Source organism: Sturnira hondurensis, unplaced genomic scaffold (assembly GCF_014824575.4).
Source record: "Sturnira hondurensis isolate 20B ecotype Veracruz unplaced genomic scaffold, ASM1482457v3 Scaffold0006437, whole genome shotgun sequence".
NCBI lineage: Eukaryota > Metazoa > Chordata > Mammalia > Chiroptera > Phyllostomidae > Sturnira > Sturnira hondurensis.
Window position 1 is genome coordinate 8,215,451 of NW_028079068.1, and position 13,392 is coordinate 8,228,842.

General features: G+C 39.9%; 1 protein-coding gene across 3 annotated transcripts in view; it reads right to left on the reverse strand.

Moving 5' to 3' along the window:
- Window positions 1-6,082: 6,082 nt before the first annotated feature.
- Window positions 6,083-13,392, reverse strand: part of MKLN1 (muskelin 1) — a 337,548-nt gene continuing 330,238 nt past the window's right edge. For all 3 annotated transcript variants that reach the window (XM_037049181.1, XM_037049180.1, XM_037049179.1), the window contains one exon: window positions 6,083-10,325. In XM_037049181.1, the coding sequence (XP_036905076.1) occupies window positions 10,204-10,325 (122 nt within the window). In that variant the 3' untranslated portion in view covers window positions 6,083-10,203. The remainder of the gene's footprint in view (window positions 10,326-13,392) is intronic.

Genomic DNA, 13,392 nt, shown 5'->3' on the forward strand with positions numbered 1-13,392 from the left:
TATCTGGCGGAAGACGAACATAAAAGGGAGAGGAGACTGTGTCCCCCATTTCAATCTATCGAGTTAGTTTTTTGGAGGATTAACCAAGGAAAGGCCAATCCCTTATCTTATTGCTTTACCTTTCCCTGTTTTGAAAACAACTATTATTCACGAAGCATGCTCAACCCACATTCAAGAAATGAAAGCAAGACAGCAAGACGGATTATTGGATTTGTAAACCAAGGAAGTGTAATTCTTATTTTTAAATGTAATGAGTTGACAACGAACTGGCTGCCGAGTGTAGGATGACTAAGCCAAGAAAACGTGAACCAGGTGAGAGAGGGTCCAAGGGCAGAGCTTGTTACCGAGAATCCAGCCGAATGGCTTACCAGCCCTAACATGCCTTTTCTTGGACGTGTTTCTTGGACGAGTTTTCTTCGAGGTTCACCCTGGACAGGAAACCAGAATTCTTCTAAACTTTGCAATACCTCCAGCTCTAGGTTCTCTTTCTTCTCTCTTTTCTACCATTCAGTTTCTCTCTTGGTTGTTTTTTTCTTCCAGTTCCTAACTGGTACAAGTATGTCCCCCTTAAAGAAAATCTAAAAAACACGTGGCCAAACGTACAAAACATAGAATAGTGATGGTCATTAACACAGATTTAAAACTCCATTTTATGAATTTACCACTGTTTTTTTAAAAACCAATACTTCCCCAGAAACTTTGTGAGGTCCACAGAACTTCATTATTTTAGCACTCTCAAAGGAAAATGGCCAATGGCCCTTCCACATGGTGTATCATTTTCCACCTTTTTTTAAAAAAAAGGTTTTATTTATTTATCTTTAGAGGGAAAGGGAAGGAGAGAAGGAGAGAAATATCAATGTATGGTTGCCTCTCATGAGCCCCTGCTGGGAACTGGCCTGCAACCCAGGCATGTGCCCTGACTGGGAATCGAACTGTGATTGTGTGGTTCACAGGCCTGCGCTCAATCCACTGAGCTACACCAGCCAGGGCTCATTTTCTACCTTTTGAAGCCTGAATAAAACCTTTTAGAGGAAAAAAATGTAACTGCAAAGTACACATTTTAAAAGTTAATTTCAAAAATAGTCTTAGACATCTAATAGTGTCCATATATGTTTTATTAAGAAAATGAACAAAATACATTCTTTCTCCATATGTACATTACATACAATTCTACAATTGCAATTGTTCAGCAGATCACTATTCACAAAGCAGTGTTGATAACACATTCATCAAACCTAGGATCAGATTACTTGGACTAAACCAACCAACCAACCCACCCTACAATGTCCACACAGACTGAGCAAAAGTAAATGAAACTAGAAATGATTGTGAGGCATACGGGGAAGACTGCAGAACTCTCAACATAGCTCGACAATGGTTTAGAACAGTAATGATAGGAGATCTGATGCCCCAAAGCACTTGTTTAAAAGCTACAGCTTGCTCCTGTCTGCTGTTCTGAGTTCCCCCAGGATTTCCATTTCTGATGTAGGTACCTCAGGATACAGCCCTGGGCCCCTGCATGGTCACAGAAGAAGGTGAACAGAACCTCGACAGGCTGCACTTATCTCCTTCTTGCACTAAGGAGTCGCAAATGAAACCCCAAACTTCCGGCGAGCACAGAAACATTTTCTGAAGACACATTTGCTGATGCGTGACTAGGGGAACTCATGTTTCAAGGACTCCTTTACATTTATGTTTATTTTGCCTGTCTTCTTTTTGCTTTGCTTTTCCTTTAGCCTTTCAAAAGTACCTCATCCTTTTTGGGTGTGGGTTGAATTATGGTCCTATTGAAAGATGTATCTCAACAGACAGCTCTTCATGGATATGAATATGCTCCACATGTGCATTAATGGTGCATAAAGAGCTTAAACATTAAAGAGTCTTTGAGACGGAATTCCCAGTGGCCTGAACAAGGTAACTCCCGACAGCTTCTGGGTAAATATCTTACACCCAAGATTCAGGCTCGAAAGATACATAGCAACAGAATTATTTCCAGACTGTCTAGAAAAGGGCAATGCTTAACGGAATATGAGGAAGGGTAGGCACAAATGCTTGCATCCCAGCCCTCCACACACGTGGTAAAAATCAGTGAGAATGATGCTGTCAATTTTTATAGCTATTTTCTGGCCTTTACCATGCTTGGTAACAGAAATCAGGAAAAATAAAATGAGTATGTCTCATCCGTTACTACATAGTGGTTTTCCCTCTTTACAATGAGTTATTTCCTGGATTTCTATAATAAAGATTTTTATAATCACAAACATCAGTAAGTGTTAGTTAAAAGTCTCCTTAAAGACATCTAACACCTTCCACCCTTCCAATGAGCAGGCGCCCTAACACCCTATTTCCAGCCAGGGAGCCGCTGTGACAAAGAGGCGGCGCTCTCCACGGCATCAATCAGCAGGCCTGGAACGAGCGGGTCTACTGGCTATGGATGGAGCTGAGTCTTCCTTCTCAACCTCATTTCCAGTCTGACTTTGTGAGGATCTGTATCCGGGGGGATCTTAATTTCTGACCATTGGGTACTTCTAATTTATAAACGAAGTAAAAGAGTCGATGCAAACAACGATTCGGACACACGCCATTTCGAAAGATGGAACAATGCTCGTTCCAAGATGAAGACCGAGACGAGGTCTTCACCGTGGCCTTCCTGTGCTCTTCCTCTGAGGCTATGGACTCGACTGTCCATAGATTTTGAAGTTGTGACAGGAAAGAAATCTCTTTCAAAGAAAAAAACACACATAGCTGGCCCTTGAACAATGTGGGGGGTAGGGGCCCTGAACTCACAGGCAGTCAAAAATCCATGTATAACTGTGGATTCCCCCCAAACTTATTAACAACCTGCTGTTGAGCGGAGCCTTACCAAAAACATGCAGTTGGTTAACTAACACATATTTTTGTACATTATATGTATAATATACTATGTTCTTACAATAAGGAAGCTAGAGAAATAAACATGTTAAGAAAATCATAAGAATATATTTACAGTATTTGTTGAAAAAAATCTACAGATAAGTAGACCTGTGTAGTTCAAAGGTCAATTGTTTAAGGGTCAGCTGTGTGTGTATCCCTAAAGGAATATGCTCATAAAAAATGTCACATTTTGCAATTTCTAAATTGAACTAAAGAAATAAAGGAAAATTAATGCTATACTATCTAATTTATACATTTCAAAAGACATTTCGCACAAGTCAAAAACGCAAGCTATCTAACAAAATAACACAATCACAGCATCTTTTGGCCAGGCTAAATGTGATATTTAAGCAAGTCAGTCCCCATTTATTCCTCCAAATGGGTGGTTTATAATTGAGGGAGAACATAATTTATAACTAGTCAGTCACCAAAATAATATTTTTGGGAAAGAAGAAAAAAATTATAAAGGAGACCACATCCATGACTTCTTAAAATATATTATCTGCCCCACAGACTGCTCGTATTTACACTTTTGGACTTTGATACCGTACTATCAAATTTGGGGTTGGGTAGACAACTTTAGTATGTCTTGTAACTTTGTATTCAGGACTTTTACAAGCATAGCTAATATGTATATGTGAAATTAAGCTAAGCCTTTAAAAAATGAAAGTACCGTAGAACTTCTTTAAGTACACAATTAAAAAAACCTGAAGCTGTGCGTCTCTGCCCTCGGTCCTCCAGCCCTCTCATCTCAAGAACGTAAAGAGAACTACAAGGCGATGTGCTGAACGGGCATTTGCAACCATTGAGGGGCGTAAGATCCTCTCCTCTTTTCTGTTGCAAAATGAATTCATTAAAACTCTGTCAGCTGCAATGGAATTGGACTTATTCCAGACACCTTCTCTAATTTAATCACTTTACAGATGTGGAGGCAACCTAAAGAATAAATCCAAGTTATTAAATATTTCTAATGCCAAGCCCAGAATTCAGGTATTTCTTGGCCAAGCAGAATAAACAGAGACCTTTGGGGATTATGTGCAATTAATTTATTTTAAAACATAGAAACAATTCTGTATGGGTTATAAGTTAAGCGTGAAATGACAATTTTTTTCCTACTTTGCAGGACTAGAAAACAAACACCAACCAACTGACACTAGCTAAACTGAACAAAGACTTTCTTGAGATTTGTTAACAAAGGAGACATAAAGCTCAAAATTGGCTACTTGAGCAACTCTTTAATCATGCACACAGGCCTGTTGAGTGTACCCACAGTTTTTCCTTCCTGCCGATTAACTTGGCATTCATTAAGCACTGAATGAAACTGAAGAGTGAGTCTCCTCAGGCCGGTTACCCTGCGTGGCAGACAGCTCCGACCCCGACCTAACTGCTGTGAAAGCCAGCGCCCAGATGGTGCGGACCTGAGCTGCAGCGAGAGCTTAAACTGGAGGGAAGGCGAGTCCTGCGGGAGCCTATCACTGCATGTTAGAACGGTTCACTGATCGCGTTCCCTCTGGATCCTCATCGAGGAACTAGCTGAACATGAGAAACTGCTCACCCAGTTTAGGATCTAGGACCCACTACACTGTGTTTTCTGTCTTAAGAGCTCTGACAGCTACTTGGGAGAAGAGGAGAAAAGAAACAAACCAAGAGATGCTGCTTTCGAGACTATTCAGAATAACTGCGCTTTGATCCGTTTTGCTTAAGCCTTCTTCTCAGCACTGCATTAGTCAAGTTAATTTAGGGTTAGAAAAGAAGAGCTTTCTTTATCATTTAGATTGGGGACCTTCAAATCTGGGAGAAAAAGTTCCCTCCTCCTCTTCTAGCCTACCCTCCTCCTCCTCTCTGGCTTTGTTCCTAAGTCTCCAAGTAAGAGTGGCACAGACAAGCACAAGAGGACACTGCACACAAATGTTTAATAGTTCATTGAGATGATGTGAACAGAAAGACAAATTATTTCACAATTATAAGTGGTATCTTACAAAAGGTCTATTTCCCTAGTAAATATGTGCCCCACCCCCCAATTTTTGTTGTTGACCCTATCGATAGCTCTCAGGTAACATCCACGTAACATTCTGTTTTAAATCAAACCAGGCACTGCTTGAGGGCATGAAAATATATTTGCAGACTTTATTTCCAAATAATGACTCCAACGTGAAAGATAAACTGAACTAACTACCCTTTGATTCTGATGTTTTAAAGCTTTAAATTGGGACTCCTGGTTCGAGATCGGTCACTTGAGTTCCACCTAGTAGAAAAAGGCATACAGAGGTCGGGTTTCCCACGAGGGTCTCTCTCTCTCTCTCTGCACCACTAGAAACTCTGATCTACTATAACCTCTAATGACTCGTTAAGAGCTATGGGACCTATTGTCAAAAGATTTTTTCATTGGCTATGACTAGGAATAAGATTAAGTCATTTGGAATTTGAGCTAAATACACATTGTTGAGGGGAAGAGACATTTATAAGCCTGCATTATTATTTTTTAAAAATATTTTATTTATTTATGTTTAGAAGGGAAGGGAAGGAGAGAGGGAGAGAAATATCAATGTATGGCTGCCTCTCATGTGTCCCCTGCTGGGAACCGGCCTGCAACCCAGGCATGTGCCCTGACTGGGAATGGAACCGTGATTCTTTGGTTCTCAGGCCTGTGCTCAATCCACTGAGCTACACCAGCCAGGGCAAGCCTGCATTATTTTTACCTAAGAATAAACAAATACCAATCATTTCATGGCAATCACAGCTATGCTCAATCATATGAGAAATTAAAAATCAATTCTTAACACAAATTCCAACTTCAGCAGAATATCAGTGCTGCTCGGAAGAGTTGGGAGCAGGGGTGAAAAGGCAAAAAAAAAAAAAAAGACAAATCAGGCAAATGGAAATTCTGGTGACTAGAGAATTCCATTAGCTCTGAACTATAAGGGAGGAAACTTGTCCCTTATCAATAACTTTATCACTATATTCCTAGTGCCAGGAAAAGGAGTCCACACTGTCTCCTCCATGAAAGCAGCCACAACCACATTATGAGGCCCCAAATGAAAATGACCCGCATTTTTACAGCACTATCTTAATGCCATTAATTAACAACGTACAATTATTAATTTCATTATTCTGTTGCCATCAACAAGGATCAAGGAGGAGGATGCTTCAGAATGATTTTGACCTTTTTCCCCCTCAAGCAGTGTTAACACTTGTAAGCAATGCTATCGAACACCTCTGGGCTGTAACAGCCAAGAAGCCAGTCAGAAAAGTAATAAAAACACAATTCACAGTATTTGGTGGGTAGGAGGAAATCAAGGTTAAAATTATGTATAAATAAAAGCTCTAAGACAGAACTTTCTAAGAAAAGTAAGAGGATTTGGTGAAGAATTCCATAAACTGCAATGGGTCCTTCCCACCAAAACAAACAATGGTGACGCCATTCAGCTGATCTGGTGGGCTCCTGATTATTCCCGCACACTTGGAAGGTCCCACCTTCAGATGACCTATATGCACTAGATGTTTAAGGAAGCCAAGTTATCTCAGCATAATAGGCCACAGTCAAACACCACAAAAGATGGTATCTAATATGGAATGATGTTGAATGAAGGAGTCCGAAGATCTTACCTATGAGTATCGTCACATGCAGACCCTCTGATATACTTCTCCAATGACTACAGACCTTTCCGGAGGAAGCCTGCACATCCCAGATCAAGGCTATTTTAAGAATTTAAAATGTCAGTGAAACTTCCAGTGAGAATTTCTGCAAAACACTATAGACGAACATGGATTTTTAGGAAGAATTATGAAAGGTGTATTTTTTTATAGCTAGATGACTGTTTAGAGTACTCATCCTTAAGATTTCTTGGCCCCCACAGAAATCACTTCAAATCACAGTTCTCAACTGCTCTGCAACATACAACCAGCTGAAGGGTTAACATATCCTCTCAGGAAATAATCAATGGCCCACAATTACCTAGTGAATTTCATATGGTGGTAGGACAGCTCGGACTAAGAATAATTACAGAGTAACTTCTCATGTTATTACCATGAAACTAGTATAATTCAGAGAATAAAATCAGGAACATATTCTTTTCTAAGTGCTCTTTCATCAATTAAGCATCGTTTTCCAGCTCTCAATAAATGATTAAATGATGTAGGTTAGATTTTAAAACTGTTTTTATTAGACGAAACTGTTCATGTTGTTCTAAATAGCATTTTTAAGGCAGATGTGAACAGGTCCACTGGAAGGATAAGCTGGCAAACACTTTTATTCAATACACACATTTCACCCAAGAAGAGTTTACAATCTTAAACAAATCGCTGAGCTCTAAGCCCAGCAAGCCAAAATTAACTTTCTAACGGTCTCTATCGGTCTTACTTGCTAGACATGGATAGGCCAGTTTTAGTGTAAATGAAACCCAGGTTTAAAATAATGATCTTGCTAAAACTTAACACTCTCAGCTTTAGCGCAGTTAGGCACCCGCGCCTAAATGCCTTTGCTTGAATAAGAAATCAATACACTTGAATTAATCAAGCTGTCCACAGGAGGTCTGTGTCATTCCACGAAATGCAAATCCATTTTAGAAGTCCCTGGTAAATCAGGTAATTTCTCATGAAGTACAAGAACTGACAATGTTAGAGATCTAGTTTACTTCTAGTTTTAATAAAATATTTATTATTCCAGAATAATATATTCCACTGAGGGTGGGGGGAAGAAATGGAAATGAAGTTGAAGCAAGGAATAATGAAATTGAGCAAAGTATACCCCACTGACTAGCACAAGCCAGGTGTTTCAATCTGAGATTTACTAACATAGAATGAAAGATTTTAAAATAGTAAAACTTAGCTACTTGCCTATCTAAATGATGTATCTAAATGCCAAATTAAGATTATTTAAATTAAACATGCTGCTGGAATTCCTGGCTGTAAATGGAGCTCCTCATTCAGTATACAGACAAGTTTCAGTTCGGGGATGTACAACGTGAGTAGTGTGTCAGTCCTGGGCATCGATATAATGAAGCCCTGCATTCTCCTACAATCGTTACCAGCAGTGCAAGCTCCACGGTACAAATTCTGACTCACCTAGTCAATAATCACCTCAATACCATCTCTTAAGCAGCACTAAATAGTTTGCTATGATTCAATCCCATTTAAGTATGTTAGTGAAAGAAAAATTCAGAAATGAAAAGAGGAAAAGTTCCACATCTAATAAAGTGAGAAGAGAAAAAACTAAAACAAGCATATGTAACACACACGCACACACACACAAAAACTGGCAAGGGAAAACAAGAACAACAAAAATCAGTGAGGTCAGGAATGGAGTTTCCTCCAAACGTGGAGTCTAAATAAATGAGAAAAATGACCAAGCACTACAAAAATAAATGGTGGAGGGCAGTGGAATTTCATTTGGTTAATGTGTTTAAAGTGCCAGAATACACAGAGAGCAAAACTCGGTTTTAAATTTAGAAACTCTTACAAGTTCTTCCCCATCAACTCGTTGATTTGTACTTGTTTTCACAAAACCAGATTCAACTGGCTACCATATTAGTGACATTCATATTTTATGCTCTGCTCGGTCACTCAGGGGAGTCATTTTATGAAACTGCACAAGTACGTATGTACATCCTATGTGCTCACCTGTAAAGACGGTTGGTTATTCTGTAGCTACACAATTTGCTATCTACTAAATGATACACTCCATTTTCACAAGGTAAGGTACAGATCTAATTGTCTAATAAATCACTACCGAAAGCTTTGGAAAGCTTGAGAGCTAAGGAGCCCAAGGCTCAAGCCTAGAACTAGGAAAAATATATTTCTGCCCTTCCCTGAAAGTAGTAAAACTACGCAACACAGAGTGAAGATGGATCACAAAGTCTCACGCCTATACATGAGACTTTTCAAAAGTGCAAGTCAATTTCTTCTTTCTTTGGTGACACCTATCTTGCTACTCAGGGACATACTGAATTCCATAAAGTCATTCACTTTTAAGAGCCACTGGACTGATGGACATTCGTTATACGTAGTATACTTTAAGCGCTGTGGTATCAGTTGCACACAGAACACATTTTGAGCGAATACAGGCACTGGCCAGGTGTAGGTTTCCCACACTGCATTCCATAGCGGTACACAGCTCCACCACCCCACAAAAAAGTGGAAAAGCCCATCTGCCTTTTTTCCTTTTTTTTTTAAGTTTTAATGAAAAAGTATTTGCACCATTATTTTTCTTTTTCCTCCTCTTAAAGAGCCTGGTCCGTGTGCTTAATGAAACGCCCGTCAGTTGTATTCATTTGGACAACTATACACCACTATCTAAAACATCAATAGGCAGAAGCAGCTGTAGGGAGCCAGTACATATGGAAATTAACAAAAGCAGAGTTCTGGAAACCCACCCTCCCAAGTGAAAATGCTACAAATTGACAGCACAAGAAAGTAACAGAAGGCTTGGTTCTGCACAGCTCTACCAGAGGAAAGTAATTTTCTTTCAAAATGACTGCAAAGATATCAATAAACGTATCAATCACTTCCGGAACCCTCCTGCTGGTAACTTGTATAATGGCTCTTAAAGGTTCTGCCCTATACTCAGTTCTTAGTTTAAGGTTTCTGTGATTCAAAGTTATTATAATATCCATTATAGAAATACTACATATCAATCTCAGATATGTGCTTGGACCAATACTGGATTTCATTTTTTAGTTCTGTGACAAGGAGCATAAATTTGAGCCTTCTGTTTCTCCTACTGCTTAATGTAATACAAGACTCTAGTCAACAGAGACACATATTTATCACTTTAACATACATCAGTTGCCATAGAGAACTACATACTATTAAGAATGAAGTAAAGAGGTAAACAAGTGACACCACATATACAAGCAGTTGTGTGATGCAAGGTCAAGTGAAATGGGAAGAGGAAAGGCCAAATAACAAAATCCCAATTCTGTAGCACTGAGATTGTTAATAGTGCTTACTTGCCCTAATTTTATAAAAATGAAATAAAAATCAGGAAAGGGTAAACTACCTGATTATTATTTTTATACTCATTAATTCTTAAAATTTAAAGTAAAAAATATATATATTTAAATGGAAAGTACACCAATTTCACTTTATTATTAACCTAATTGAGGAATGGGATGAGGAGAATGGGGCTGAGGTCAGGTATGACGAAACAGGGTGAGAACTTGTGATGGTAAAGGTCCCTTCAAAATTCTGGCGCAGTCCTCTATCACTGCAGCCCGTGTCGGTCAATAGACTTGAAATCCAGAATACTGAAAGCAGACTCCTGTTCTCCGTTTCTGGTCAGCGACTCTTCTGTTACAGGGTGATGAGGTCTACCAGGTTGCCTTTAGGAGGAGTCATACTGTCAGGAAAGAAATTTACCAAGGTGTCAAAGAGCTGAGTTCTCTGAGCATAGGTGTGATCCACATCCGAAAAGCCTGGTGAAGAAGAGATACAAAGACACTCATCAATTGTGTTTAAAACTCAACACGTAACAGAAAAGAGAGTGGAGAAAAATAGCACTATATAATGGAAAAACCAAAACCCAAACAGGCTTTAAAACCAAAGACATGGGTGCTGATCTGAGAGCTCTGACTACTTGACAGCGCTGTAAACACACTGATGTGAAAAGAGCCTAACCAAACAACTGGCACTTCAATAACTAAATGGACTTCTCTTTTCCTTGCAAGCGTTTTCCTTTTCTAGTCCACTGAGGATATTCCACTCCTTTTCTTTTTCATGCTTCTGACCCTCCCTCCATTTTTTGTTTGTATTGGTATTCATGGATCCTTTTCTTGTTCAGTGTTATATCCATTACTGTCATTGCTCATTTTAATACTGATATGGTCCTGGGTTTGGCCAGTGAGAGCTTTTGAGCTCCTGTCTTTTTGAAACATCCCTATTAAATTTAAGCACTTCCTCATTTTCTGATAGCCACGCTCATCTTCACAGCTCTGGAGTCAGCTATTTTTCCAAGAGCCCTAATTCCTTTTGGTGGTGAATCATATCTAGAAACCAAGATCAGCTGTGCTAATTACCAAGGGTGGTGTAGTTTCTAGGTCTGTACATGTATCTGTACACATTATATACAGCTTTTAAAAAATAATAGATTTTAATGGTTATGCCATTACAGTTGTCCCATTTCCCCCCTTCATTCCCCTCCACCCTGTATACCCCCCCTCGCCTTCTCCCCCTTTAGTTTATGTCCTTGTGTCATAAGTTCTTTAGCTTCTACATTTCCCACACTACTCTTGCCCTGCCCCTATTTTCTCCCCACTGTCTATGCTACTTATTCTCTGTACCTTCTCCCCACTTCTCCTCCCACTCCTGTTGCTAACCCTCCATGTGATCTCCATTTCTGTGGCTCCGCTCTTGTTCTGTCTGCTTAGTTTGCTTCTGTTTTAGGTGTGGTTTTTAATAACTGTGAGTTTGCTGTCCTTTCACTGTTCATATTTTTTATCTTCTTTTTCTTAGATAAGTCCCTTTAACATTTCATATAATAAGGGCTTGGTGATGATGAACTTCTTTAACTTGCCCTTACCTGAGAAGCACATTATCCGTCCCTCCATTCTAAATGAAAGCTTTGCTGGATAGAGTAATCTTGGATGTAGGTCTTTGTATTTCGTGACTTGAATTCTTTCCAGCCCCTTCTTGCTTGTAAAGTCTCTTTTGAGAAATCAGCTGACAGTCTAGTGGAAGCTCCTTTGTAGGTGACTGTCCCCTTATCTCTTGCTGCTTCTAGGATTGTCTCCTTCATTTTAATCTTGGGTAATGTAATTATGATGTGCCTTGGTGTGTTCCTTCTTGCATCCAACTTCTTTGGGACTCTCTGAGCTTCTTGGACTTCCTGGAAGTCTATTTCCTTTGCCAGATTGCGGAAGTTCTCCTTTATTTATTCAAATAACTTTTCTACTTGTTGCTCTTCCTCTTCCCCTCCTGGTACCCCTTATAATTTGGATGTTAGAACGTTTAAAGATGTCCTGGAGGTTCCTAAGCCTCTCCTCATTTTTTGAATTCTTGTTTCTTCCTTCTTTTCTCTTTGGTTGTTTCTTTCGTCCTTCTGGTCCACTCCATTGATTTGAGCGCCAGTTTTCTTTCTATCACTACTGGCTCCCTGTGCATTTTTCTTCATTTCACTTAGTGTAGCCTTTATTTTTTCATCTAATTTGCAACAAAAATCAACTAGTTCTGTGAGCATCCTGATCACCACCAATGTTCTGAACTGTGCATCTGATAGGATGATTATCTCTTGGTTGCTTAAAAGTATTGGCTCTGGGGCTTTTACTTGTTCTTCTGTTTGAGCCATAATTTTTTGGTCTGTTTGTGCCTGTTATGTATGAGGGGTGGAGCCTTAGGTGGTCCCCAGGGCAGGGCTACCCAGTTGCTGGGTTGTGATGCTGTATGTAGAGGCAGGGTCAGAGAGGGAAAAACGGCGCTTGCTCCGCTGATACTTCAGTCCTTTCTACCACTTCCCACAAGCACACCAGGCTCCTCTGGTGCTGTCCCCCCAGATGGGCAGGCCTACGCACGCTCTAGGACCCTCTGGGTCTCTCCAACAAACTCTCCTATGAGGCTGGGAGTCTTTCTGGGCACCTCAGCCCCCACAAGTGTTTTCAATCAGTGCATTTAGGCCTCATTTCCCATTGCTGGGGCCCTGGGTTGTGCGGTCTGTCTCACTGCCCATTTTTGCCTGGTTTATCTGCGCGCGACTGTATGACCACGGTCAGCCAGCAGCCTTGCACACCTCACTGGGTCTGCTTGTTTCCTCCCCGTGCCCAGGGTCTGCTAGCCCTGAGCTGCTTGTGCAGCCGGGTCTGCCAGACACCTCCTCTTCCCACTGTGGCCCCTCTCCGTTGGCCTCCGACTCCGCCCCTCTTACTGGTCTGGACAAATGGTTGTCGGACTTTCATAGAGTTCAATTTTCTGTCTGTTCTGGTTGTGTTTTTGTTTCTAAATCTTTGTTGTCCTCAATTTTGGTTGTGCGAGGAGGCACAGTGTTTCTACCTATGCCTCCATCTTGGCTGGAAGTCCCTACATACAGCTTTCTTAAACAGAATCATGTTTTTATTGCTAATTCCAAATGTTTAAGAACTTCACAGGATTCTTTTTTTCCTTATCCCATTCCATATTTATATCTCCTTTCTTTCACTAAGGAAACCAACTCCCAGCAACATCATACTTACTCATTTGCTCAGCCTAAAATACACATAAAACATGGTTCAGAATTATTATACCCATTATCACTACCACCAAAACTCAAGATTCTTTCCTTTTGTTTTTAGATTACATCTGAGAATATATAGTCTAAGCACCGTACACAAAAGGTTTAATTTCAACCTCCATTGTGTAGTAATATTACTACTAATTTGATAGACAGGTTTGTTTGTTTCTCTGTATATTTTCTTCAGGGTCTCCTCTTATTTTCTTTATTTGTGAAAATGTTGTGGTATGTTTTATTCTTAAGAGAAGGTATCAATTCTGTGATAGTATTCTATTGAAGTAGTA